This window comes from Numenius arquata, chromosome 15 (assembly GCF_964106895.1).
Source record: "Numenius arquata chromosome 15, bNumArq3.hap1.1, whole genome shotgun sequence".
Taxonomy (NCBI): Eukaryota; Metazoa; Chordata; class Aves; order Charadriiformes; family Scolopacidae; genus Numenius; species Numenius arquata.
In genome coordinates, this window is record NC_133590.1 from 1730812 (window position 1) to 1757812 (window position 27001).

The 27001-nt window shown below is 64.5% G+C and overlaps 1 protein-coding gene across 2 annotated transcripts; it reads left to right on the forward strand.

Moving 5' to 3' along the window:
* The first annotated feature begins 11543 nt into the window (after nt 1-11543).
* Nucleotides 11544-25510, forward strand: CRTAC1 (cartilage acidic protein 1). Of its 2 annotated transcripts, XM_074158995.1 has the most exons (16): nt 11544-11588; nt 15560-15756; nt 17010-17206; nt 18144-18274; nt 18946-19102; nt 19711-19845; nt 20141-20286; nt 20478-20614; nt 21275-21357; nt 21898-21998; nt 22077-22245; nt 22754-22899; nt 23032-23074; nt 23538-23681; nt 24870-24995; nt 25383-25510. In XM_074158995.1, exons 1-16 carry the CDS (start codon nt 11544-11546, stop codon nt 25508-25510), a joined length of 2085 nt encoding a protein of 694 aa, XP_074015096.1. The 2 variants fall into 2 exon arrangements, with proteins under 2 accessions (XP_074015096.1, XP_074015097.1); XM_074158996.1 differs by lacking the exons at nt 24870-24995; nt 25383-25510 and adding an exon at nt 23902-24014.
* Nucleotides 25511-27001: the final 1491 nt, after the last annotated feature.

Genomic DNA, 27001 nt, shown 5'->3' on the forward strand with positions numbered 1-27001 from the left:
TTTTACACCATCTCCCAAACTTTCAGTAGAATAGCGAATGGCAATTATCTTTGTAGATGACACCGAGCAGAGGGGTGTTGCAAACACCGGCAAAAGCAGAGAAATCATTCAAAGGATCTGAGAAACGTAGGCAGGGAACAAAATGAAACCCAGCCTGGAAAAATGAAGGGAAAATAACCCGAAGCCGCTACTCGGTGGGCAGGAGCAGCCAGGAAAGCAAGGCCCAGAGACCCATGGTGTGCTCAGACCAGAAAGCGGGTGGCCAGGGTGACCACCCCAAAATGCGCAAGGGGCAGAAGCTGATCACCAGCGTCGTGTGACAGGCCACACCGGGGCTGTGACAGCCCCACAAGCGGGCAGCACACAGAGCCCTGCAGGCAGCATGAAGCATGGAGGGGACGCCGAGGGCCGACAGGCAGCAAGCCATGAAAAACAGCATCCGGTGCCTGGAAGCAGCGGGCATGTGTTTTACAAGCCACGGGAGCCCAGCACACCTAGTGCCCGGGGACGCCGTATAACTCCCCTGCCCTCGAGGGCTGTCACCGCTGGCACTGCCCCGAGACTCAATAAGGTGGGGAGAGTTATGGGGGTCTGCAACCTGCCGTGCTGTCTGGGAGCTCCAGGGGCTACTTGCCAGCGGGGTGGGGGACAGGGCAGGGAAATGAGTGGGGGGGCAGGGCTGGGACATTTTGGGGGTGGGGGGCAGAGACATGGGGGGGCAGGGACATGGGGAGGGCAGGGCTGGGACATTGCGGGGGTGGGGAGGGGCCGGGACATAGGGTGGGGGGTCAGAGGTATTTCTGTAGAATATAGAAATCCCCATCCCTGGAAGCGTTGGCCCTGTCCCTGGAAGTGTTAGCCCCATCCCTGGAGGGGTTCAAGGCCAGGCTGGATGGGGCTTGGAGCAACCTGGTCTGGTGGGAGGTGTCCCTGCCCAGGGCAGGGGGGGTGGGAACTGGATGATCTTTAAGGTCCCTTCCAACCCAAACCATTCTATGATTCTATAGGGTGGGGGGGGCAGTGCTGGGACATTTGGGGGGTTGGGGGGGCAGAGACATGGGGGGACAGAGACACGGGGGGGGCAGGGCTTGGACATGGCGGGGGGGGGAAGGACGGGGTATGGGGTTGGGGTAACGGATGGGACGTGGGGTGGCGACAGGGCTGGGAAAGCGCGGTGGGGGACATGGCGGGGACACGGGGTGGGGGCGAACGGGTCAGGAGACTCGACGTGCAGCCCGGGGACGGGGCAGGGCGCACACCCCCGAGCTGCCGCGTCCCCTCCCCGAGCGTCCCGCCGCACCGGGCCGGAGCCGTGCCGCCTGCCGGGCCCCCCGCCGTTACCAGTGGCCACGCCGGGTCCCCCGCCGCTCCGCGCCGCCGCCGCCGCTTCCGCCGCGCCGGGCCCGCCTCATCCCGCCCCGCCGCGGGGAGCGCCGGGACCTGTAGTACGGCACCGGCACCGGCACCGCCCCGCGTCCCCGCCGGCCGCTCCCCCCGCCCCGGCACCCCCGGGGGCACAGAGGGGCCGCCTTTTACCCCCGCTCCTCGCCCCTCGGCGCATCCCCGGAGCTGGGACCGCGACAGGCGGCCCCGGTGCCACAGGGGCCCTTCCTCCCCCAGGCACCGCCCGGCTGCTCCGCGGCCATGGCGGGGACGGGCGACGGGCGGCAGGAGGGACGGTGAACCCCGCTCCCGCCCCGGGGTGCCCCCCCCCCCCCCCCGAGGTTCCCCACTATCGCTCGATGTCACACGGGAGGCGGGAGCCGCCGTGCTTGCTGCGGCCGTGCTGGCCGGGCTACGGCAGGCCCCTCCGCGCTCCCCCCCCTGCACCGGGTTGGGGTGTGTGTGTGTGTGTATGTGTGTGTGTGTGTGTGTGGAATTACCGGGGGTTGAGGCACCCCCGGGCCACATCCCGCCCTCCCGCCGCAGGGCTGCGGGCCGGCCGCCGTGCCGGCTGCCCAGACACCCAGACCGGGGAAAGGTGTCTGCGCCGGGCAGCTCTGCTCCGCTTCCTTCCTGGGGTTTGGCGAGCAGCACCCGGTAGATAATGAACCGGGCCCCGGTGCTCGCCGGCAGCCAGAGGAGCGTCTCCGGGACCGGCGCATCCAGCGGCTGGTGCTGCAGAGCGCTGCCCAGCCGGGGCCTGTCCCTGCGGGGGAAGGATGGGGTGAGCGGGGAAAGAGGGCTGGATGGTCCCACAGGCAGGGCAAGGGCTGGCAGGGGAGAGGGGGTGGCCGGCGTGGGGCTCGCTGTCACTGCGGGCCGAGGGCAGAGCGGGACCGTGACCCGGCTGGCTGGGGCACGGGGCTGGGAAGGCTTTGCGCAGGCTGATGGCAGCCACCCTGGTTTGTCCGGTTGATGGGGTGGGGGGTGTCTGCCCGCGCCCCCCTCCCAGGACAGGCTTCCCAATGAGCCAAAGCTCTGCCATGCAATTCCCAAGCAACTTTTTCCCACCCGGCTTCACGGTGCGGGTGAGGGAGGAGTGATGCCCCGTAGCGTGCGCACCGCCTGCGTGTGGTGGGACAAGGGGCCGGTGCCCGGGGAAGCTGGCAGCCAACGGGGCTTCTGCAGCTCCCCAGGGGCTGTGCAGCTGCTGAGGGCCTGAGACTGGTCACCTGCCACCCTGGCAAGGTGTCACCGATGCATTGCATGGGGTATCCGTGCATGGGGCTGTGCCAAACATCCATCCTCAGGTGCAGCTACAGGGCTGGGACTGCTGACGTCTGAGGTTTGGGATGCCCTGAAGTACTCGGACCTTCCTGGCTGCCCAGTGTGGGTCCCAGTACAGCCACGGGGGCTCAGCACAGCAGGTACGTTAGCCCCAGAGACCTGGTTCTTCTGTGCTGAGTGGTGGACCCAAGCAATAATGTGTTTTACCTTTGATTTCCCTTTATTTGGGTGCAGGTGTGAACAAGGCAGGAAATCCTGGGAATGAAGCCACGCTCCATCACCGTAGTCCTGATGGGATCACTCCTGAGACCAGGAAGGGAGGGCTGGGCAGGACAACCCTGGGGCAAGACAGACACAGATGGGTAGGGTCATCCCACGCCAGCCGCGTGGCCCTGTGCAGGACAAGGAAGGCTCACACCAGTCAGGGCCACCTGGTAGCCCCTGGGGACCAGCCCCTGCCCCAGCCCACCGTGGCACACACGGGACCGTGGTCCCTCTTGCAGGTAATCGATGGCAGCAGATCCTGATCGCTTTCATTATTATTATTTTCTTATGCATGTGCGCACAGGAGATTTATCGCCAGCTACGGAGGCAAAATCAATTATTCATGTTATAAATTAGAAAATGATTTATGTTTGTGGGAGGCCAAGCAGCATGGAGCCCCTGGCCGCGTGGGAGCTGGGTTTGTCTGGGAATGGCACCAGACACCCCCTGCCAGTACTTCCCTGGCCTCCCTGTCCCTGCCGTGCCTGGGATGTCCCACCCGGGGGTGCCCCCATCCTGTCACAGCCCACGGTGACCCGGGAACGGTGGCTGGCAGGGAACACCCAGCCTCTCCCACTCTGTCAGCCCAGGTGCCCACAGACAGAGCCCGAGGGAGGCTGGGGACCGTGGTGGCCTGGTGACCCTGGCCAGCATCGCAGGATGATACTCCACGGCAGTTTCCATGGCAGCAGCAGCACCGTCCAAGTGCTGCGAGGTGTGGGCTGCAGAAGGACCCCCTCGCTTGCCCCCACTGGAGATAACCTCATGTGTCCCCTCCAGCCCCAGCAGCTGTGTCCGTGCTCCTGCCTCCCACAAGGGACACCATGGTACCCTCCAGACTACCATCCACAGGGACAGGGACCCATTGCACCACTGACACCCCCATGCTCCCCAGGAAAGAGGGGATGGCTGAGGACAAGGCGGTGGTGTAAAGGCACCCTGCTTGCACCACCCTCTGAGGCCAACTACCCCAGAGTGGGGCTGCAGGGCTCTGTTTGGCCATGGCCCACCTTGTCCTGAGCTGGGGGGGTCTCAGGGGTCCTGGGAGTCTTCCCAGGCATGGACATCCCATTCCTCAAGGGCTGACTGATGTTCTGCGCAGACCAGGGTGGCACCAGGCTCCTACTGCTCCCAGTGCTGGGGCAGGAGGTTGGCTGGTGCTGCCAGGTCTGCCCCCAGCCCAGCCGTGCCCCAGGCACTCAGCCTGGTGCTGGTGGGAGCTGCAGCACCCCATGGCTCTGCACTGGGGGGCCCAGCACTGCAGTCCTGGCTGCCTCAGAATCCTAAAGCCCACTGCCCACATCATGCAGCCAGCAGGAGTGGATGCTGGAAGTCAGCCGGCCGCTCTCTGCTGATAGCCGGGGCTGCTCTTGCTTCCGAAGAGTCTTGATCTAAAGCTGCCATGCCTGTGCCTCCCTGGGGACAGCAGAGCGGGCCGGGAGCGTTGCTTGGCTCTCCTTGTCTGTTCATCTGCAGCTGCGTCAGCCGGGGCCGCGGGGAGGCACAGGATGAAAGGAGCAGCACAGGAGAGAAAGGAGCTGTCAGCGGCCCCAGATCTGGGTCTGATCGCAGGCGAGCCGTGCATCCAGCTCCCGCTTGCCTGGCATCCTGCGCTGCACGGAGCCCTGGCCCTCGGGATGGGAAGGAGAGACAGCACGAGGCAGCCTTGGCTCCTGCTCTGGCTCCCCGAGGAGCCTTTTCTCCCCCTGCCCTGCAGCCTCCTCCCAGCCTGTCACCCCCTATGACTCCCACGGCTTTCAGGAAACTGAGAACTTCCTGGCTCAACACACAAATGAGGGTGTCAGAGGGGGCAGGGGCTTTGGCTGCCCACTAGCTCCCTGCCAGGTGGTGAGCGGGAGAGACACCAAGAGCCAGCCATGGTCCAGGGACAGGGACCCCCCTTGTCTAAGGGTACTAGGGCTGCTGCAACCATGCCAACCCCCAGCCAACCCTGGGGACCCTCTGGGACTGCACTCAGGGTGCAGAGGAGTCCCTGCTTGCTCTGCTCCTTCTCTCCAGTAGCCAGACACCCCAGGGGCTCAGAAAGCTGCTGGCGTGGCCCAGGACCCTCTGAGCTGTGAGTGTCAGGCTTCATGCTGAAACGCCGGGAAATAAAGAAGTCACGTTCTGGCACCGAGCATCTCCTCAGGCACCTCCCTGTGCCCTGGTCCCGGGGAGCCCAGCATTCCTGTGCTCCTGTGAGCATCACTGATTTATTGCTGCGGAGCAAATGCTTACGGAGTGCTTTTGGCAGAGAAAAGCTCTGGAGAGCTGTAACGAGCACACAGGGGCAAGGTGGGAATCACCCAGAAGTTGGAGCGTGCCGGGGACACCCAGAGCACCCACAGCCCCAGGTCTCTCCCCCGTGCCCTGCCAGGGGAAAAGCTCAGCCCGTGGGGAGGGGACTGCGGAGAGCCCGGGGCTGGGGTGGATTAGATCTGCTTTGCATTATTGCACCAAACACCTGGGGACTCGGCGTCTCGTGACAGCACTGTATAATGCAAGGAAGCAGCCCGTGGTGCGGGCAGGCGCCGGTGCTGCCGGCAGTTTGCAGGCAGGGAGGCAATGGGGCCATGCCCGTGGGAGTGTGGGCTGGCTGTGGAGGGGGGGAGCCGGGGTCTCTTCTACAATGAACAGGCACAGAAGGCAGCGCTTGTGCTGCAGGAATCAATACCGCTCCAGGAGCGACCTGGGTGCTCCTCCCTGCGCTCCCCTGGGAGCCTGCGCCCGAACGCCTCTCCCTGAGCTCTCACCGTTGTCTCTTTCCCGCTATTGTCTTGCTTTCCAGCTCTCTCAGCAGGACTGTGCAGCAGCATGGGGTGGCCGGTGACAGCCCCCGGCGCTGGGGATCTTGCTAAACCAGATACCCTGGCTCCTTCGGGAGATGGGGGGAATAAGCAAGAGAGACCTCTTGGGAGAGATCCAGGTTTTATCCCAACTCAAGGTAGCCCCTGTTGGCCCCGTGTCACAGCCTGCTCCACCGTGGCCCATCGTGCAATAGTCCATAGGAGGTACCAGGGCGCCGTGGCCGGCTCTGGCAGGCAGAGATGCTGCCAGGAGGTGGTTTCTGCCCGACAGCCAGCACTCGGGGATGCTGTGACTGGAAGCAGCTCCCGATCTCACCCAGCGCTGGCTGTGGCAGTGCCGCCGTGTTGGGTGACAGCCACTGCCCCGCGGAAAGGAACCCGGCTGCTTTCGGTAGACCGTGATTTTAATTGATTCATCAGCGGGATCCACTTGAAGCTGATAAATCTTTCAGGAGCCCTGGCAGAGGAGGCTGAGCTGGGTAGGCTGGGCATCCCCCTGCATCCCTGCAGCTGCACGGCTCCTCTGAAGCAGCCAGCTGCCCTGAGTCTCTACTGGCCCTATTGGTCCTGCCAGCCCCAGCCAGCTGCCAGCAGCACCCCGGGTTTTCCCGAAGCCTGTTCGCTCTTCCCCAGCCAGGGATGTTGCCTGGGTGGGCTAGAGCACAGCCCGCTGCCTCCACCCTGCTGAGACCCCCCCAGCCAGGGAGCCCCATCCCAGTGCTCCTTTCATAAGGGACCCCATCGTCCCTGGCAGAGAAGAGCTGATGGTCCATGGCTCCATCACGGCACTGGCCAGGTCCCTCCTCTGGTCTCCTGTCCCCTCTCCTGGCATGGGGCAAGGCAGTCCCCAGGCTGGGCACTGGCACTGGTGCATCTCCATGCCAGCCACGGCTCTGGGATCCCAGGGGAGACAAGTCCAGTTCGTCCCATAGAGCCATGTCCTGCAGATGGATGGGGGGCTGTGTCTGCCCTCGCTCCCCAACCCTGCACCCCAGCAGGTAGCGAGGGAAAGCAGGGACGCGGGGACAGGGACTGCGAGGCAGGAGGCGAGCGCCGGCAGATCCGGTTACAGGCAGCACGGGGCAGAGAGATAGGCAGAGAACAGCAATGCAGCAAAAAGGGCTTTTAGTGATAATTAATAATTAACATTTCTAATGATGTCCCGGCGACAGGAAGAGTCCAAGCGGGGACCCGGGGGCACTGCACACGGTGACAGGAGTGGCTGGGGACCGTGCAGGGACCAGGGAGGCTGTACAGAGCCAGGGGCTGGGGTGGGAGAGAGCTGCGGGGCTGGGGGTCCAAGGCAGGGGCTGGCCACCCCTGGGGACTCCCTGGCTGGGCAGTACCCAGGGCCCAACCTTCGTGCTTGGCTGCTGCTGAGGGTGCGGTAAACCTGTGATGAAGGGGACTGGAAGGTAAAACACGCCTCGGGGTTGACCTGGTCTCTGTGGTGAGGTGACGCCTCTCCAGACCTTTCCACACCCAGCAAGCGCCTAAGAAGGACCTCACTGGCAGGAGGAGGGGACCAGGGAAGGGTGCTGGGAGGCAGCAGCTCACAGGGAGCCGTTGGGATGGGTGACGATCCCCAGGTCACTGCCAGTCCCAGCACAAAGAGCCCCCGGGGTGGGAGGTGTCCGGGCACCAGGGAGCAGCAGGCTGGCTCGGGATGCAGGACCAGAGCAGGCAGAGGTCTGCAGGCAAGGCAGGAGGTCGGGCACTGCGGGACAGGGACAGGGAGGGGATGGCAGGCAGGAGAGGAATGGAGCGAGCAGCCGGCTGAGCGTGGGAGTCCATTGCTGTGAGCCACCGCATGACAGGCTTGCAGTCATGGAAGAGTCAAGAGGAATCCTAGGAGGAACCAGGAGAGGTGTTTCTGGCAGCACTGGGGACTTCTTGTGTCCCTGCATGGGCCCTGGGCAAGCTGCCTGTGCTGGAGCCAGCCTGGGAGAGGGACAGAGGTACCACAGGGTTGCCGGGGGAGGCAGAGCCCGGGAGACCCATGATGGGAGGATGGTGGCTCGTGCCCAGCACAGCGCAGGCTGCGGGGGAACGGAGCGCTCACTATAAATACATCAGTGGGGTAAATGCCAGGGAGGAGAAGAGCTATTTCAGCTAAAAGACAATGTTAGCACTGGAATGACTGGGGATAAATTATCCATGAATACATTTAGGGTGGAAGTTAGACCCTCATAGCAGGGAGGTCCCAGCACAGCCCCTCCTGTCACAGCATGTGCCAAAAAGCAGCAAGGGTGGCCAGTGCATCCCTCCCGGCTGCTGCCCGGGTCGTGCCGGTGGGTGCAGCGAGCAGCAGTGCGCAGGGCAGTGTGCCCGGTGGGGTGCGTGCACATCACCGCATGCACGTGTGAGTGCAGATGTGTGTGTGTGCACGGGCTGTGCGCACGTTTGGGCAGCGCATTGCGTGCTCACACACCATCTGTGTGCACAGAGAGTGTGCGCAGGTGGGGCTGCTGCACACAAATTCTTGCACGTGTGCATGAAGGTGCATGAGAGTGTACTGACAGCGTGTGTGCGTGCTGTGCACCCACCAGGCTGTGTGCAGGTGTCTTAGCTTTCATGAAGCTCTAGAAAGAGGAGCGACAGCCCCAGTGAAGAATCTTGGAGGTTAGTGCCAGCACTGCGCCCAGTTTGTGTTGCACCATCTGGAATTTGCTGGAGGAGGCAGACTGGGTGCTCCATGAATCCAGCTGATCCTGCGCGGATTCCCGTCCTGATGAGGGTCCCCCAGCTCCCAGAGACATGTTGTCCCTGCGAGGGCCATGGGGGTCACCTGGCACTGCCACCCCACAGGCTGACCCTGCCTGGCCAAGGCACTTGGCACTGTCAGCAAACAGCCCAGTGCCACCCCTCTGCCCATTGCAGTGCAAGCGTGGGGCAGACCCGTCCCCAGCATCCTGCTCCTTTCTCCCCAGGGAGATCCTGGGCTGGCAGACAAGCCACCAGGACACAGGGTGCCAGGGCTGTAGGCTGCAAGGGGGTTCCCACTCCCCGGGGGCTGGGTTGGCACGGATGGGGCAAGCACCCCAGGAACAAGATCCAGGGAAAGCTGGGACGCCTCTGCCCTGGGGATGGGAAAGGCAGTCCTGGATGTGCGAGGAGGTGGCTGTTGCTCACACTGTCCCCAGCTCAGCAGAAGAGCCTGCCCCCGCCTGCTTGCAGCCCTCGATGGAGCACAGCGGTTCCCTTCCCCCCGCAGCGTGTCTGCCTGTCGCTCGCTCTAATTTCCTGTGCATTGTCCCCACCGCTGCTGCCGCCATCCCCTGCGCATCCCCCTGTGTGCCGCACAGCCTGCCTCCCTGCGCCCCGGAGCCCATGCCCTGCCTCACCGCCTTGCGAACGTCCCTGTATACACCCCAGCTCCTTTCACCGATGCTCTGCGCTCCCCTCCGCAGCTCCTCGGGGGACCCGTGTCCCACCCCAGGGTGCTCACCCCACCATGCGAGCGGAGGGGTGGGATGGAGATGGCTGTGCCAGGTTGGGCCGGCACAAGGCACAGGGACTGAGGTAGGGCTGTGGATTGCAGCCATGGCAGTTGTGATCCTAATGTGCCTGCTGGCTGCTCTTGTCCCCCAGAGAAACATCCCAACCTGTGGGGATGCCACCATCTCGGGATCCCAACCGGAGAGGGGGGCAGACTCCATGGGAAGGGCGCCGAGGGGCTCTGACAGCAGGTATTGGGGGGTGACTTGCAGCCCCACAAGCGGAAAAATCACCCTGCTGGGTGCCAGCAGCATGGGGCTGGAGCGTGCAAGGCCCTCTCAGCATGTGTGACCCACACACACGCAGCGTGCATGTACCCCCGGGCTGCCGTGGTGTGAGCACCATCCCCACCAACGTGGTGTGTGCACCCGCAGAGCTCTGTGTGTGCGCGCCACGTGCTTGTCCAGCTGCGCACGACATGCACGCACACCTATGTGCACACACGTGTGTACAGGTGCGTGTGCGGGGTGTGCCGGCGTGCCTGCCTGTGCGTGCCAGGGGGTGCACAATGTGCTGAGGGCCAGGGCCGGGCCCCGGTGTGCCGGCACATGGGGTGTGCAGCCCCCGGGGAGCCGGAGTGCCCAGCACCATTCACAGTCTCGGCATGCTCCCGCTGGCTTCCTGCCGGCGCCTGTGTTCTCTACCTGCCAGTCGCAGGGAGGGTGTTGGGAGCCGGCGTGCAGAGTTTGTGCTAATAATTACCCAGGTGGTTACTAAATCTGGGATGAGCTAACGACTCAGCAGAGGGGGCGCCTGCCCTGAGCACACGCGCACGTGCAAGGCTGCAGCCGGGCTGTGGGATACCGGCGGGCAGAGCACACTCGCAGCTCTGTGGGGCACGAGGACATGTGAGCGCAGCGTTGCACGTGTGTGACAGGCATGCTGGCCTCCCCGCAGTGAACACAGAGAGAAGTGGGGGTTCCTGCTCCACGGCAGTGCCCCATAGCCAGTTCCCTGTGCCCAGACACTGTCACACTGGTCGTGGGGACCCTGCAGCAGGTAACCGCGCAGCAAGCCCAGTGCTCAGACAGGCACCCTGCGAAGGGGGGATCATTGGAAATGAAATCAAAGGGTGCTTGATGGCCACTGGAAGCGCCGTCATGGGAGACAATCACTGGGACTGGAGAGCTCTTGAATCCAGCAGGGAGAGAAGAACAGGGAGCAACAGGCAAAAGCTGTAGCCAGACACGTTTGAATGAGAAATCAGGGTTTCAGCAGGGCAGGTGATTAGCCACTTGAAACAGTGAAATGGCACGGGCTCCTGCCCCTCCTGCTGTCTCTGCTGGTGGCCACAAACGAGCTCCGTGCTGGGGCACCTACAAACGTGCTCCACTGGGGTGACCTGGTAGCCATGTTCCGTGCCAGCGCTGTCCCAGTCCCTACCACAGCCACTTTCTGCATCCAGAGACACATGGAGAGCTCTGTGCCCAGCCCCACAGCGGCCACACAGGAGAAAGACATGTCAGGGAGTGCAGGCTTGTGGGTTGAGTGCGATCCTGACTCGGGTATCCACTGGCTACAAGATTTTGGGCAAACCAGTGCCTTGTATGGCCTGAGACGAGGCCTTTCTGGCAGTGCGGACCGGCTGCCGGGGCAGAGCGGCTCCTGGAGTCCCAGAGAAGGGAGGGTGGTAGCAGGGAGGTGGGTGACCTGCAGGGTGATGGCACAGGGAGGGTGAGGAGCCCTCGGGGTGCAGCTGGGTGTTGCACTACGGGGGCTGCCCGGCTCCGCTCCCTTTCCCCCTCCCGTGCCCCCAGTTGCACTGCTCTGTGGGGCAAACCCCCACTGCACCGAGGCCGGGGGCAGGTCCCTGGCTTTCCTCACCCTGTCACCCCAGCTGTCCTTGCAGGAGGTGGGGAGCCCTACCCAGCCGTGCCCCGAGTGCCATCCACCCCCCAGCACCCACGGGGTGACCGCGGGGCTGCAGCTCCTCTCCTGCGAGCCAGGAGCCCCCCTCGGCCAGCCGGCTCCCCCGCCGCGGCTCTGGCTGCCCGGGAAGCGACGCTCCGCTCATCCCGGAGCCCCCCCATCACTTCCAGCCCCGGCGGGCTTAGTGCCCGGGGCGATGCTCCCCGGCGGATCCCCCCGCAGCATCCCTGCCGTGGGGACAGTAAATCAGCGCGGCGCAGCCCCACCTCCGCGTTCTCCATTGGCAGCGGCCCCCCTCACCTCGCTCATTGGCGCTGCCGCCGCCGCCCGCCCCTACATAAGGCGCCGTTCGACCGGGCCAGCCCCGTCGGAAGCCGGGGGAGCGGCGGAACCGGAGCCGGGCGGTGCGGCGAGCGGCGAGGCGGGCGCTGCGGGATGCGCTCCCGCCGCCGCGGGGGCGCCGGGCAGCCCCCCTGGCCCGTGAGTAAGGGGTTGGTTTGCTGCTCCGTGAAGTTTTCCGAGGACTCCGGGGCGGGGAGGGGGTGGCTGTCAACTCCCGCACAGTCACCGGCCCGGAGAGAAGTTGGTGGCAAGCTGGGTAGGGCACGCAGCCTGTCCCCGCAGCGTGGAGGGGTGCGTGGGGTGGCAGGGTGGGAGGAAGGGGGATGAAGGATGCTGGGCTGGGGGGGGAGCAGGCTCAGGAGGATGAAGCAGTGATGGGGGGGTGTGGGGTGGGACTGGGGGAGAGCCATCAGGGTGACAAGAAGCAAGGGACAGGGAGAGAGAACGGGCAGCTCCTCTTTCTAGGGACATCTGTGCTTCGCGGTGGCTGAGCCCATGGAGGGGCTGGGGGCTGCGGATAGAGGGGTCCATCCATGCATCTGCCTGGGTGGGAAGGGGCTGGTTGTGCACTGGTGGGTCTGGGAGCAGTTGGCTGCGGCCGAGACCCCCAAGGACCTGGTGTCCCTTTGGGCTGAGCTCAGAGGCTAAGGTGACTGCTCATCTCCACACTGCATTAGCTGCTGCTGGCTGAGCCCCAGCGTGCCGGGTCCAGAGCTGAGGAGTCCGGCGAGGGAGGGGAGAGGGACGGGATGGCCAGCAGCCGAGGGCTTTGTGCCCGTGGGAAGCATCCGTGACGGGATGCATGCACAGGCCGGGGTCTGCGAGAGGGGTGTGGGAGAGGGAGCGGTGCTGAGCCCACGGCAGCAGTGAGGAGCCGGGGCAGCGGGACCAGGGCTGTGGGCTCCAACCGGAGCAGAGGCGCTGCAGGGGCTGAGCTCCTCGGGGCTAAGGTGCCGTGGAGGGGACACTGCTGGCACCCCAGGGCAGCGCTGCCCCTGTGGGAGAGGGGCTGTTGGATCTGCGGGACGTCTCCTACCTGTCCTCTGCCCTGACAGGGACAGCTGTGCCAGCCTAGGAATGGCAGGAAGGGGAATATGATGTTATTGGGGCACATGCAGCATGATGTCATGGGCTGCTGTGATGTCACCATGTTGTCACTGCTCTGGGGTACCTTTGGGGTGCGATGAGGCCCCTGCTGCGTGATGGCATGCCATGTTGTAGCAGTGCTGGAGGTGGCTGCGGCCCAGGACGGGATGTCACTGCAGTGGTGGAGCATGACATCACTGGGGTGCGCAGTGTGGTGGGCGGCGATGTCACGGTGGCATGCGGGATGGGGTGGCTGCGCAGACAGCCAGTCCCACCCTCCCCATGATATGGGCCGAGGGTGGGGATCCGCATGTGGGTGCATAAGGAGCTCTGGGGACGGTATTTCCCCACCTGCCATAGGGGGTCTGGGGCACAAGCCCCTGCCTGCCCTGCGGCTCACTTCCCAGTCTCATCCCATCCTCCCCACAGGGCATTGCCAGCTGCAGCCATGCGCAGGGACAGATGAGCCCTACAAGCTGCATCCCTGCCATAGGGCCAGCCCTCTGTCCCTGCGCTGCCTGGCTGCACCCTGCGTGGGTGCCCATCGCACCCCCTGCCTTGACCCCATCCTCCCATGCCCCGTGATGGCCACATCCATCATGTCACCAGGCTTAGCCATGCTGAGCAGGCACCCTGGTGTGACCTTGCCACCAGATGCTACAACACAAGCCAGGACTCGGCTCTGCTTGGACAAGGGAGGCTGAGCTCAGCCCTGTGTGCAGGCAGGACCCCACAGCCTCAAACCTCAGGTGAAGCTTCATGCTGGGGCCTTGGTGCCATCAGCAGCATGGTTGGGACCACGAGGCCTTTCCCATCCCTCATGCAGAACTTGAGCCTCCCTCCCCTTTCCCAAAATGGCCTGGCTCTGGGCCGTGCATCCCTTCCCCATGGCACCAAGCACCGGATCTGCTGGGAAAAGCCTTTTGTCTCCAATCAGGAACATTGTTTCTCCCTGGAAACGTTCCATCCAGCCTGGAGGGATTTTGGCTGCAGCTGGATGGGCCGGGGGGGTACCTGGGGAACGGGCCAAGCTGCGGGGAGCAGGAGCTGGAAGGGAGGCAGAGAAAGAACAGCCCTGCTGGTGGCCTGGGGACAGCCACCCATTGCCTGGCTGTGGCCGGCGGGGGGGGCGGCACACGGTAGCCCTGCATCCTTATGTCCACATGTGGATGTCGCTCCCCATGCTTACTTCAGCGAGCCCAGCGTGGGGCTGTGGCAAAGGCTCTGCCTCCCTTACTGCCTGGCGCTGCAGAGTAACACCCAGGGACTGTCCCAACGCAATGATACCCTGTCCCCATCACATGTGGCTTTCATCAGGCACCTGCACCAGGGAAAGACCCAGGGTCCTGCCCCTGGACAGCTGTTCCGGACAGGATGGCAGTGATGGGCACAGTGTCCCGAGTCCAGCTGGGTGGTGGAGAGCGTGGTGCTAGAGTGGGGCTGGCTGTAGTGGGGTCTCTGGGGGGATGTGGGTCACAGCAGGGAGGGGATGGGAGCAGCACAGAGTAGAGCTGCGGGCACACACACACACACATCCACCCTTACAGCTGCACCTGATGAACGGATGGGGTTGGAGAGGGAAGGGGAGCAGGGCCTGGGCAGTGGAATGCAGGGCTTCGGGTGTGCTGGGCAGTGGGGCTCAAGGTCTTCTCTGTGGTTGGAGGATAGCCCCTTCCTGCCCAGCCAGGTGGGCAAGAAAGCTATTTGCTTGTGGCAGGGGAATCCTGGCCCTCCAAAGACCCTTGCGACCATTCCCATCCCTAGGGAAGGCGGCAGCAGGCTGCTGCTGTAGCCCGGTGGATCTGCCAGGATCTAAGCCATCAGGCAGCTTCCCCTCTCCAAGCTGGGCACGTGTGGCACCACGCAGCTGCCACAGCTTCCTTTGCTTGCTGGCAGGGCCCACAGCATGGGGACTGGCTGGCAGTGGGGCCACTCTCCCCTATCCCTATGCCAGTGTTGGGGGCTGTTCCTGGCTCCCCAGGAAGCAGGGGCAGCTCTGCCTGGGCATGGCCATCCCGGCATGGCCACATGTGTCCCTGCCTTGGTGGCCGGGTGCTCCAGCCCTCCTTCCAGGCTGCAAGAGTGGGACAGGCTGCTCTTGCTCCCAGCTGGAGTGCTGGCACGTGTTCATGCCCACAACCCAGGGACACACAACCCACTTCTGAGCTTTTTCCCCTCTGGAGGGGACTGCCTGGCCTGTGGCAAGGGCTGGCCATCCTAAGTGCCACCTTGCTCATCACCCATGCTACAGCCAGATGAGAGCCAGCTCCAAAGTCTCCGCAGCCTTGCCAGCAGTGCTGGCAGACACCGTCCTCCGCAGCCCAGGTTAATTGAGCCTCTCCTCCCAGCCTCCCGTTCCTCCCAGCACCTCCTTCCCGTGACCACATCCCTGTGCAGACACCTTCCGCAGCCAGCCTGGGAGGAGCTCACCCTGCAGAGCCACTGGGAGAGACAGTGCCAGCAGGGTGGGGAAACTGAGGCACACAGGAGCCACCTGGCAGAGTATTCCCGTGTTCTCTCCATGGCCTTCTCCAGCTCTGGAGGACCAGCTGGGCAAGGGATGAGCTCCCCAGCCATGTGACTGCCTGTTTCCTCCGGCCCTGCCAAGGGAGCAGGGATTGGCATCATGATTTGCCAGAAGCTTGGGTGCCGGTGGCCCCTTGGGGCACAGCAAGCTGGGGCTGAGCCCAGCCTCGTCAGCAGCCCTCCTGCTGCCTCCTGGGTCCCTCCCATGGGATGGGCTCCCACAGCCCTGCTCCTGCTCAGCCCTGGCTCCCAGCTTGCTGGGGTAGGCTCCTGTCCTGAGGGAGCCCTGAGGGTGAGCTGCAGCCAAGAGGGTCCATGCACGGGGGTGCCAGAGCTGTGACAGTGCCCAGGGGTCTAAGGGCCGGTGGGGTGGCACAGGCTGAGATGGGTGACAAAGGGTGGTAAGAGAGCATCTCCTGTGCAAGGGCGGTGGGGATGCTCCGGCACTGTGGAGCAGGGTCTCCTCCTGGAGCTGATGGGCTGCAGGTCTCTCCCAGGTGCCCAGGATGCTGGTGCTGTGCCTGCTGTCCCTGGCCTGGCTCAGTGAGGGCTCCCAGCGCAGCGAGCCCGTGTTCACGGCCGTCACTCACCGCCTCCTCCCACCTGACTACGACAGCAACCCCACACAGCTCAACTACGGCGTGGCTGTCACCGACCTGGATGCCGACGGTGACTTCGAGATCGTGGTGGCAGGGTGAGTGGTGTACCTAGTGCCTTGGTGACAGCGGGTCCTGGTGGCCCTGCAGGGCCAGGAGCTCCTCACTCCTCCGTGGGCATGTGGCCGGCTGAGGGGGTGGGCAAAAAGGTGCTAGGGTGGGAGTCTGCATACACCCACAGAGGGTGTTGATGCCAGCTGGGTGCCACGTGTGTGCCCCCATCCCAGCCTTGGGGCCAGTTCCCCCCTCTGTGGGTCAGTGGCAGCTCCCCAGTGGCTGGGGTCCACCCTGCAGTGCAGAGCCAGCGCGTCCCCAAGCCGGCTCAGCTCTGCTGACAGGACTCAGCGCTCTCCGGAGATTCGGTTAATTGGCTGGAGTTTTTTTTTATAGCCCTTTATTGGAGTGATGGCTCGGAAGGGCTGGCAGGAGGCAGGGAGCCGTGTGCTGTGCTGCCAGCACCCAAGCAGGGCTGGACAAGGAGCAGCTGCTGCCAGCAGGTCCAGCCCTGGCCAGGGACAGCAGGGACAGTGGCACAGGCTCCGTGTGTGTGTGCTGGCATGGCGGTGGGCTGCCAGCAGAGCATGTCTGTGCATGCACCACTGTGTTCACCCCCAAGGGAGGCTCACACACGGAGGTGTGCTCACCTGGAGGGGACCCCTCACCCCCACAGAACCCGTCTGGGGTGGGAGGGGGGACTGCAGGAGCCAGGGCACCATGGTGGCAGGCAGAGTCTAGCTCTGCCACCCGTCTGAGCATCACCCTGGGTCAGCAAATCACAGGCAGCACTGGGGACCCTCGGAGGGGCCCGGGCCACCGCTCCCAGCTGGGCTGAGCCAGGTTTTGTAAGCGGTCACAGTGCCCGTTGTATAACTTGTTTACTGGTGCACCAGGCAGGAGCAGGCGGGGAGCCTGTGGGGAGGATTTGCCTTGCGTGCCGGTTTCCCTGCTCTGGGAAAGAACTGCAAGCAGGAACCTGCGCCCCATCCTGTCCTGCCTGCCTCCCAGCCCCTGCCCTGGCATTGCCCCGTGGTACCCAGGCCAGGTAGACATGGGATGCCGGACACGAGCTGGAACAAGTCCAGGCTGAGCCCTCCCCATTGGCAGCCAGGAGCCAGCCCCACATTCTAGTGCTGAGAACAGCCCAGGGTCCCTGGCGTCCGTGGACCACACAGATCTCTGCTGTGCCCATCATGGGGAAAACCTGATGTCACACCCGCTGTCACGCCAGGGATGGGGGCTTTCATCCTGTCCTTGAGCCTCTGGGAGGCATCACTCCTGCTCGCACCCACAGGTACAACGGCCCCAACCTGGTGCTCAAGTATGACAAGGCACGGGGACGGCTGGTGAATGTGGCGGAGGATGAGCGAGGTTCCCCGTACTACGCGCTGCGGGACCGGCAGGGCAACGCCATCGGTGTGACGGCCTGCGACATCGATGGGGATGGCCGCGAGGAGGTCTACTTCCTCAACACCAACAATGCCTTCTCCGGTGAGCCCCGCTGGTGGCTGTGCCCCAGGACCTGGACGCAGGGGGAGCTCCCAGCATCCCAGCCTGCGACCTTCGGCGCGTGAGGGATGTGTGCGGGCTGGAGTTAATTTCTCAGTTGAGTGGCTCCATTGATTGATGGCAGCGCAGGCGGGACGCTGAGCCCAGCCAGCCGCCGAGTCAGCACTTCCAGCTGCCCATTGCCCTCCCCGCGGTACCCCAAGCGGGACAGCAGCTTCCCCGACACCCCCGGTGCTGCCCTGCCAACAGGGACCCTGCGCTGCAAATCCCAGCTGTGCCCAGCAGGATGAACCGTGCCGCGGTTTTCCTGTGCCCGCTGGACCAACCCAGGTCTAATCCTGCCCTGTCGCTGCCGTCCCAGCTCCTGGGATGTCCCTTGTGGGGAGGAGACCTCTGTGCCCCAGCCCGGCGCTAGGCATCCCCAGAGCTCCCTGGGTCAGTGTTCTAGCACCGCTCTGTGTCCCTGTCCCACTGCCCTGACCTCCACACGATGGATCTGTCTTCCTGACACTCCTAATTACCCGGGCTGGCAGCGGCCAACGGCACACCTGTCCCTAAATCAGGCGCTGCCGTTGCTGCTGTCACAGGCAGTGTGGCTCGCTGCCTGTGCCTGGCACCGCATCGATTTTTTTTTACCTTCCTGGGGATGATCTACGGGGCTGTGCCCCATCGGGACACATTTTACCTTAATGAGTTGATTCTTCTGCGTGTCGCCCGGAGGCTCTTAAGGGTCACGGGAACTCTTGCAGTGGCAGCTTGGCCCCGTGGTGCTGCTGGGGGCTGTGGGGGACAGAGCAGGGGTTTGGGATGCTCTGGGAAAAGGGTACCCATTCCACAGCCTCCCCTTGCCACAGGGCACCCTCCTCAGGAGGAGGTGGGATGCTGCAGGCCCCTGACCTGTGTGTCCCCCCCACCCCAGGCATGGCCACCTACACGGACAAGCTCTTCAAGTTCCGCAACGGGCGCTGGGAGGACCTCCTGAGCGACGAGGTGAACCGGGACGTGGCCAGCCGCTTCGCTGGGCGCTCCGTCGCCTGCGTGGACCGGATGGTGAGCAGACAGGGCATGGCGGGCAGGGGGCCATCTCTGCTCCTTTCCCTCCTTCCCCCCGCCATGCCCCTCCAGCCCTCCCCTGTGGGGTCCTGGGGAATCTCTCCTCTTGCCTGAGCACCAGCCCCATCCCACCCCCGTCTGGGGCTGGGGGTGCTCCCCAGCAGCCCATGGCTGTCAGGGCTGGAAGTCCCCGTCCCCCTCCCCCCAACCGTGGGGACTGCGGGCGCCTGTCCACACACTTGCCGCCAGCTGATAAACGTGCCTGTCGAGGTGATTTATGTTCCTGTCACCTGCTCTTTCTTCTTCTTCCTCCCCCAGTGGTTTGTTTCCAAACGATTATCACTAAATCAGGGTCCAGCTGCTGCACGGGACAAGGCGGGTGGTGGGGATGGGGTGGAGCTGGCACACTGGGGATGCTCTGGGGGCAGGGTGCCCTGTGCTAGCACCCTGAGCCTGGGGACCACAGAGGTCCTGGAGGCACATCCCCAGGACTCCACTGCCAGCGTGCTTTTCACCATGGGCTTTGCAGAGCAGAGAGTTCAGCACATGGTACCAGCGCCTGGTCCCATGGAGCCATGAGGGCATCCAGCCCCACAGCAGGGAACCTGTGGTCCCCGTGGAGTTGGGTTTTGGGTGGATGGGTGCTGAGGAGGTGCCGCTGGCCGCAGGGCTCCGGCAGGTACTCCATCTACATCGCCAACTACGCCAGCGGCAACGTGGGCCCCCACGCCCTGCTCGAGATGGACGTGGCTGCCAGTGACCCTGCCCGTGGCGTCGTGGTGCTGGTGGACGTGGCTGCCCAGGCTGGCGTCAGCAAGTACACAGGTACCCAGCTGCTGCGGTCCCACGGAGGGCACGGGGCACTGCTGGGCACGGCGAGCGTGGGACCCCACTGCAGGCAGGGCAGGCAGTGGTCTGTGCCACGCATTCGGCTGCCTGACTGCCCCATCTAGTGGCAGCCCCACTGCCCGTGGAAGGGACCAGGGCCACGAGGTGCTCACCCAGGACCCCTGCACCCACCATCACCCTGCCCAGCAGCTCCCTCCAGAACCCACAGCATCCGCAGGGCTGGGCAGCATAGCACAGGGACATGGGCACACAGACAGGGCAGCAGGGAACGTGCCAGCCTGCGTCCCATGCTGCCCCACTGCCGTGGGGACCACCGCCATGCCCCGTCTCCCCAGCAGTAAATTGTCACTAATTAGGAGTGTTGTCACCATGGCGATGGCTGTGATTAGAGTTGGGAGTGACACAAGCGGCTGCCAGGCCCAATTAGCTCCTGATGAGAGGGACTGAAGGAGGGAGGTGGGCGCAGAGGGGACACCAGGGGTCCCAGGAGCACCGGGTGGACAGCACCGAGGGGGCATGGGGGGCACGAACCCCCCTGGGGTGGCGTGCCAGCTGCCCACTCACCCCCAGGCTGCTGTCCCCAGGGGGCCGTGGGGTGGCTGTGGGCCCCATCCTGAGTGACAGCGCCTCCGACATATTCTGCGGTAATGAGAACAGCCCCAATTTCCTCTTCCACAACCGGGGGGACGGGACATACCGGGACGTGGCAGCTGCTGTGGGTGAGTAGGGGGAGCAGGGGGGAGGACCCAGGTGTTGGTGTCCCCAGGGCAGAGATGGCTCTGCCTGCCCAGGCAGGCTGAGCACAGGGTGGAGGGACAGCCCTGGGGACTCAGAGCCCTGCTGACCACTGGGGGTGCCTGAGGTGCACCAGGGCATCCATCAGGGCAGGGATGCAGCCCTGCGTGGGGAGGACCCATCTTGGCGGGGACCATGGGGCACATCCTGGGAGGCATCCCGGGAAGACGGAGGCAGGGAGGGGATTCTGTCTCTCCCCATCCCCTTGCGGCTCCCCAGGGCTGGATGACCCCTACCAGCATGGACGTGGCGTGGCACTGGCTGACTTCAACCGTGATGGCCGAGTGGACATCGTCTATGGCAACTGGAATGGGCCACACCGCCTCTACCTCCAGAGCGGGCCCCCCGGGCGTGTCCGATTCCGGGTGAGGGCTGGGGCTGGGACCCCCCCCACTTCCAGCTTTGCTGCCAAGCATCCTTGGCCAAGGGGCCTGGATTCACCCAGATTTGGCTTTGAGTCCCCGTTCCCACTGGGAAAGGGACCTGAAGCACCAAAGCGGGACTTGGTGTCCCAGTCCCCATCCCCGTTGTCACCCTGTGCCCACCCCTTGCATAGGACATCGCTACCCCCAAGTTCTCCATGCCGTCCCCCGTCCGCACCGTCATCACAGCCGACTTTGACAACGACCAAGAGCTGGAGGTTTTCTTCAACAACATCGCCTACCGCGGCTCCTCCGCCAACCGCCTCTTCCGGTAGGAGCCCAGCGGGTACCGGGGGGGCCACGCAGCCCTCGCGGCACAGCGGGGCTCACGGGGCTCCTCTCCAGCAGTGCCACTGCTCAGGCTCGGCTAATAAAAGGCACCGTGACTGAGCCCTTCCCCACATCATTACCAACCACTGCGATCGTGCCTGCAGCCACCCCCAGGGTCTCCGGCACCGCTGATTAGCAGCCGTGTGGAAGCTTGTTCGTGGCTTCTGTTAATTGTGGGGGTCAATTCCTCATTACCGCTGTGTGACACCACCTCAGCCAGCACACAGGGTGGTGGGAGTTGGTTGTCCCCATCTGGCGCTGGAACCCGTGGGTGGGTGGGGGTCAGTGGTGTGGTGGGGAGGCCGGGAGAGGGTGGGAGGGTGTCTCCAGTCCCAGAAGGACGTGGCAGTGTTTGGAAGATGCTGCTGCTGCTCCACAGCTCAGTCCCACAAGAGCCAGGCTCCCATGACATCCCTGTCACCTCCATGGAGCAGGATGTGAGGTACCAACAGGCAGGGGCCAGTCCCGTCCCCTACTCACCCTGCAAAGCCACCAGCACCACCACCAGGGCTGTCACCTCTCTGCAAGGCTGCTCAGGGGGGGACAGGGAGCTGCCGGGGGCCGCAGCAGCGAGCACTGACACCCTGTCTGTGCGCCACAGGCTCACCCGCAGGGAGCACTCGGACCCCATCGTGGAAGAGCTGAACCCGGGGGACGCGCTGGAGCCTGAGGGACGGGGCACGGGTGAGTCCCCCCAGTCCTGGCAGGGGCAGCCCGTGCCGGGGGCATGCCACAGCACCACCTGGCACCCTCTGTGCCTGGGGATGCCACATGCCCAGCCTGGTCACCTGCCCTCTCACCACCAGCTCCCCAGAGCCCCCATGACCCAGGAGCAACTCCATGCTTTCTCCCTCCACCTGTACCCGGCTAAGGGTGCCACCTCCTGTTGTTCCCCAGGGCTTTGATCTTGGGGAGCTTCTTCCTGCATGCCCACTGTTCAAAGCCAACCTCTGTGTTTCGGAGGGGACCAGGTGGCCAGGCAGCCTCTTGTGTCCCACAGGCCCCCAGGCACTGCCTGCCCCTGTCCCCTGCCTCTCCATAGAGCTGACCCACCTGATTGCAGGGTGTCACCCATACAGGGCCCCTAAGGCCTGCCCTGGGGTCACCCCATCTTTCCTAATGCCCCTGCATCACTGGGAGTGCTGCTGCCAGCACTGGCAGCAGGGTCTAGTACTTAAAGATGTGGGGCTGGGCCCCAGAGATGTCCTGATCCTGTCCTTGCAGGGGGTGCAGTGACGGACTTTGATGGTGATGGGATGCTGGACCTGATCCTGTCCCATGGTGAGTCCATGGCACAGCCGATCTCCATCTTCAAGGGCACCCAGGTGAGTCAAGCAGGGGGGTCCTCGCGTTGTCCCCATCCCTTCCACCTCTCCTGGCTCAACCTCCCTGCTCCCTCCCAGGGCACCGGCAACAACTGGCTGCGTGTCATCCCCCGCACCCGCTTTGGGGCCTTTGCACGGGGGGCCAAAGTGGTGCTGTTCACGCGGCGCAGCGGGGCCCACCTGCGCATCATCGATGGTGGATCGGGGTACCTCTGTGAGATGGAGCCTGTGGCACACTTCGGACTGGGTGAGCCAGGGGGGCAAGGGGCTGCCTCCATCCCTAGTCCCATCCCTGGCACCCTCTTTGATGGGCTCCTGAGCCCTCCACTCCCTCCTGCTCAGGGCCACCTCTGCAACCTTGGTGCCCTGCAAGATGGTAGTCATCCATGCCCATCGCCCTGGGCATGGTGGGCTGCACGGGAGGGAGCAGGCAGCATCCCAGCCACTGCACCCCTGCTGCAAGGGGCAGCTGCCCCCTTCCCCACGCCCCGCCTGCTGCTTCGCCCAGGGACCAGGGCTTTCCCTGGCATTAACCCTCCCCTGGCTCAGCACAGCTGGCAGTCAAGCCCGCAGGAGTGTCCCCACATGCACCCCTTGGGCTGCATCTCTGTGCATGGGCTGTCACCACAGGCATCAGCGGCCTGGCTCAGGGAGAAAGGGGTGGCTTTGCCCCTCCATGCCTACCACCCCCCCCACCTCCTTTCAGCCCCTGCCCACCCTGGAGACACCCCCTCTGACAGGCTGCCCGCTTGCAGGGCGTGATGAAGCCAGCAGCCTGGAGGTGACCTGGCCGGATGGCCGCGTCATGGTGCGAGCTGTGGCCAGCAGTGAGACCAACTCTGTCCTGGAGGTTCCCTACCCTCTGGATGTGGAGGAGCCACTCATGCCTGCCCCGCTGGAGGTGAGGGCCTGGTGTGGGCACAGGGCAGGGGGCTTTGGAGGCAGGAATGAGGGGCTGGGCTCTGCTGGCTCAGTGGCTGCCCAAGGCTGATTCCTCCTCATCCCGGTGGTCTCTGCTTCTCCCCAAATGCAGTGCGGGCAGGGATTCTCCCAGCACGAGAACGGACGCTGCGTAGGTGAGTGGCTGCTGGGGGCACGGGAGTCCCTGCACCTGGGATGCTGCAGCATGTCCCCGTGGGCACAGCGGGGGGCACAGGGGCAGCATCCTGCTACAGGCAGGCAGAAGCCAGGGCTGCTGCGTAGCTCAGTGCAGGGTACGCCTGCCTGCTCGGCACGGGCTGTGGGGATGGGGGCACTGGCATGGCTCTGGAGGGGGTCCCATGATGACACAGGGAGGGGCCAGAGTGCTGTGCTGGGGGTGGAAGGCATTGGGCTCGAGCCACAGGTGATGGAGGGGCAGCAGGGATGTGACAGGGTGGCCGTGGCCATGCCATAAGCCTCACAGGCAGAGGCAGGGCTTGTGCATGGCTGCCTCTGGAGGGGAGGCCATCCAGAGTGTGCAGGGGAAAGCAGAGGGGCCACGGCCAGCAGTCCCAAGCTCCCAACCCAGCCATCCCACCACGGCCTCTCTGCTTGCAGACATGGACGAGTGCACCGAGTTCCCCTTCATCTGTCCCCGGGACAAGCCCACCTGCATCAACACCTACGGCGGGTACCGCTGCCGCAGCAACAAGCGCTGCAGCCGGGGCTTCGAGCCCAATGAGGATGGCACGGCTTGCGTGGGTGAGTGACGGCGGGGATGCCCTGACCTTGTGCCACCCCAAAGCACCGCTCTGGGATGCTGTTGAACCCCTGCCAAAGGCCTGGCCACATCCTGCAAGCCTCCATGCAGCTGCCCAGCCCCTGGCACCCTGGCTCTCTATCTGTTCATCCTGTGCCTCCTGCTGAGCCCCCACTGACACATTCTCTCTCTCTTTTTCTTTCTTGCTCCTTCTCTGTGCAGCTCAAGTGGCCTTTTTTGAGGGATACCCCTCCATCGGGAGCTGGCCCAGGCCCCCCCATGGTGCCCTCCTCCCTCTAGTCCTCGGACTCTGCCTTTGCCTCTATGCACTTTAACCCCTGCCCGTAACGTGCCAGAGCAGCCTTGGCGAAAGGACGGGCTGGCCTCCGCCTGTCTCTCTCTTTCTCTCTCTCTCTTTCTCTCCATGTCGAACTACCCTGGAAGTGTCGGCTGTGCCCTGCTGGGGGTGGCCTGCGGCGGGACGGGTACGGAGCCTGGCTGCCTGGCCGTGGGGGGCTTGCCCCTTGCACCATGTCTGGGAAAGCAGCCCCGGGGGCAGCGCCCCTTCCCTGGCACCTCCCCACCCGGTCACTTGCTCCGTCACCTCGATACCGTACCATGTGCCTGCTGGTTTGGCCTGTGACGTGTGTGCTTCGCCTGCCCCCTCCTCGGTGACGGGGTCCCCCCTCCCTGGCCCTGGCAGAGGAGGGTCCCCCCAGGCCCTGTAGGGGAAGGACCCTCCTGGTCTGTTTTTTAATGTATTGACCCCACTGTTTGGAGTCGGACCCTGCTCAGTCTTCCAGCCCCTCTCCCAGAGAACCCCATCCCCCCAATAAACTATATCCTGTCTATTAGCCTGGCCTGCTGAGCTGTAGGGGCCAGGGCTGTGCCCACGCTTCTGCCAACCCTGCCCTGGGGCTGCTTAGGGAAGGGACTGCAGGGTGGGGAGCAGCCTTAGCATCCCCCAACTCTCCATGGCCCGGGGCCAGGAGCTAGTTGGAGGGTGCACAATGACCCCATGCAGCTCTGCCCATGCCCATCCCTCATCCCAGCCTGAGCAGTACAGCCAGAAGTGCGGCACTGGAGGGGATGGGGTGCAGCGGGCAGCCCTGCCCACACAGCGACAGTGGGGCTGTGCTGCCTTCCTGCCGCGAGTTATAACCCCATGCCACTCTCTTCCCCACCACCAGACATCGACGAGTGTGCCCAGGGCTTGCACAACTGCAGCCAGCTCTGCACCAACACCCCCGGGGCACACAACTGCCACTGCCACCCTGGCTTCCGCCCCCTTGATCCCACTGCCAGCCAATGCCTGGGTGAGTACCTGCAGGCAGCGGGGCCAGTAGCCTGTGGCACTCACCTGCCCGCCGCTGCCAGGTGCAGCCATGCTGCCCTGGGAGCAGGGACGTTGTTTCTGGGGCTGTTGTGCTCACAGCCCCGGTCCCAGCTAACCCACAACACGGGGGCAGGATGGGTGGGCTGTGGCTGTGCAGGAGTTGATGGAGTGAGGAGGCATCTGCCACCTGCCAGCCTTGGGGACAAGCAGTGGCAGGATCACAACCTCATGGGCACAGGCATCGGAGATGCCTTCGTGTCCCAGCTTCACAAGCTGCCCCCCCACCCTGCCCTGTGTCCCTTCTGTCCCCTGCTGGATGACCACCCTGTCCTTCGCGCAGCTCTGACTCTCTCCCATTCTCTTCCAGACATAGACGAGTGCCAGGCACAGCCCGGCCCCTGCGACCACATCTGCCACAACAGCCACGGCTCCTTCCACTGCCACTGCCACCACGGCTTCTCCCTGGGTGCGGGTGGGCGCTGCCTGCGCAACTAGCCTGCCCTGGCACAGCCAGGTGCCCCCCGCTCGCCCCCAGCCCCCTTGCTGGTTGCACCCAGTGCCAACTGAATAAACCCTTTCCTGCACTAGTTTCCCTGTGGGTCCCTGTCACCAGGGCCACAGGGCTGTCCCCATCCCCTCATGCACTGCCTCATTCCTCCCCCCTTATTTCCCTCCATGCTCCCCCCACCTTGCGGGGCTCCATGCACACTGGTGTGCTGGGGGATGCCCAGGCCCACTCTCTTCCCCCCGCCCACCATCGCCCCACTCCGACACAGGAGGACACGGGGCAGGCAGCAGAGGATGAAGTGCAGGGTTTATTGAGGAAGGTCTCCATGCAGGGGGCCCCAGCAGGAGTGGCGGGGCCAGGGCCACCCTGCACCCACTCCATGACTGAGCCAAAGGGAGTCCCACAGGGCAGGGTCCTCCCTCTGGGACCCTGGGAAAGCAACACCACCTCACTTCAGCCCTGTACCCCGGCAGGGGCTCTTCTTCCCAGGATGCTGGATGTCACAGGGACCCTCCTGTTCACACCCCCGCTCTCCCCCCCACCCCCCCCCCCCAATCTGACCCTGGCCCATGAATCCCATGAGCCAGGCTCAGGTGCCCCTTGGGGTCCCCACCACAGGCCAGGCTGAGAATCAGAGTGCCGGAGGTGACATATGCAGGACACATGGGCATGGGAGGGTTCAGCAGCAGGAGAGGAAGGGTCCTGGTGGAGCTGGTCCCTGCGTTGGAGCAGGTCATGGAGCAGAGCAGGCAGGGAGCTGCTGGCAGGCAGGCTCTGCCAGGACTGAGCAGGGAGCCTGGCTCACCCATGCCACAGCTCAGCCTCCGCTATGCCGTGCAATGGATGAGTCCAGGGCATGCAGCACAAGGGCAAGAGCCTGGCCAGCACTGTACGTCCCTGCTCTGGGCACGGGGCTTGGGGCTGAGGAGGTTTCTGGGTCTGGCTGGGGATGGCAGTGGGTCAGGCAGGGAGAAGAAGCAAGTGCCCAGTGTCATGGGCAGTGCTGAAGGATGCTGCTGGCGAGGATGCTGCTGCCAGATGGGTGAGAGCAGCAACAGGCAGCGCGTGGGGCAGGGCCGGGATGAATGCACGGCACCATCATGCAGATGAAGCAGCACCGGGGCTCTGGCCAGGCTCCCTGGGCGGTGGGCATGCAGCGGCTGAGCCCACCCTGCAGGACCAAGAGCAGGACACCCCAGGGAGGGGGTGCAGCAAGGGATAAGCGTGTCCCCCGCCCCCGCCTTAGCACTTCCTGGGGCTTTGCTCCCCAGTACATGGCACACAGGGTGCTGCCAGCTGGGGTTGCCTGCAGCAGGGCAAGCTCCTTCGCTTGGGGCAGGGGCAGCAGCACAGAGTGCCTGGGAGGGTTGCGGGAGACCCTTGGCACCAGTTAGGCTCAGTGGAAAGCATGTGGGACACCCCAGCACCAGCCCCTGCCCACAGTGGGTCTGAGCAGGGGCAGAGCCACTGCGGGGGGC

Bases quoted from the DNA above. Each gene is read 5' to 3' on its own strand.
- CRTAC1 (XM_074158995.1), top strand. From the start codon at position 11,544: ATGCGCTCCCGCCGCCGCGGGGGCGCCGGGCAGCCCCCCTGGCCC. The intron at 11,589-15,559 runs GTGAGTAAGGGG...GGTCTCTCCCAG, and splicing joins CCGGGCAGCCCCCCTGGCCC to GTGCCCAGGATGCTGGTGCT. The intron at 24,996-25,382 runs GTGAGTACCTGC...ATTCTCTTCCAG, and splicing joins CACTGCCAGCCAATGCCTGG to ACATAGACGAGTGCCAGGCA.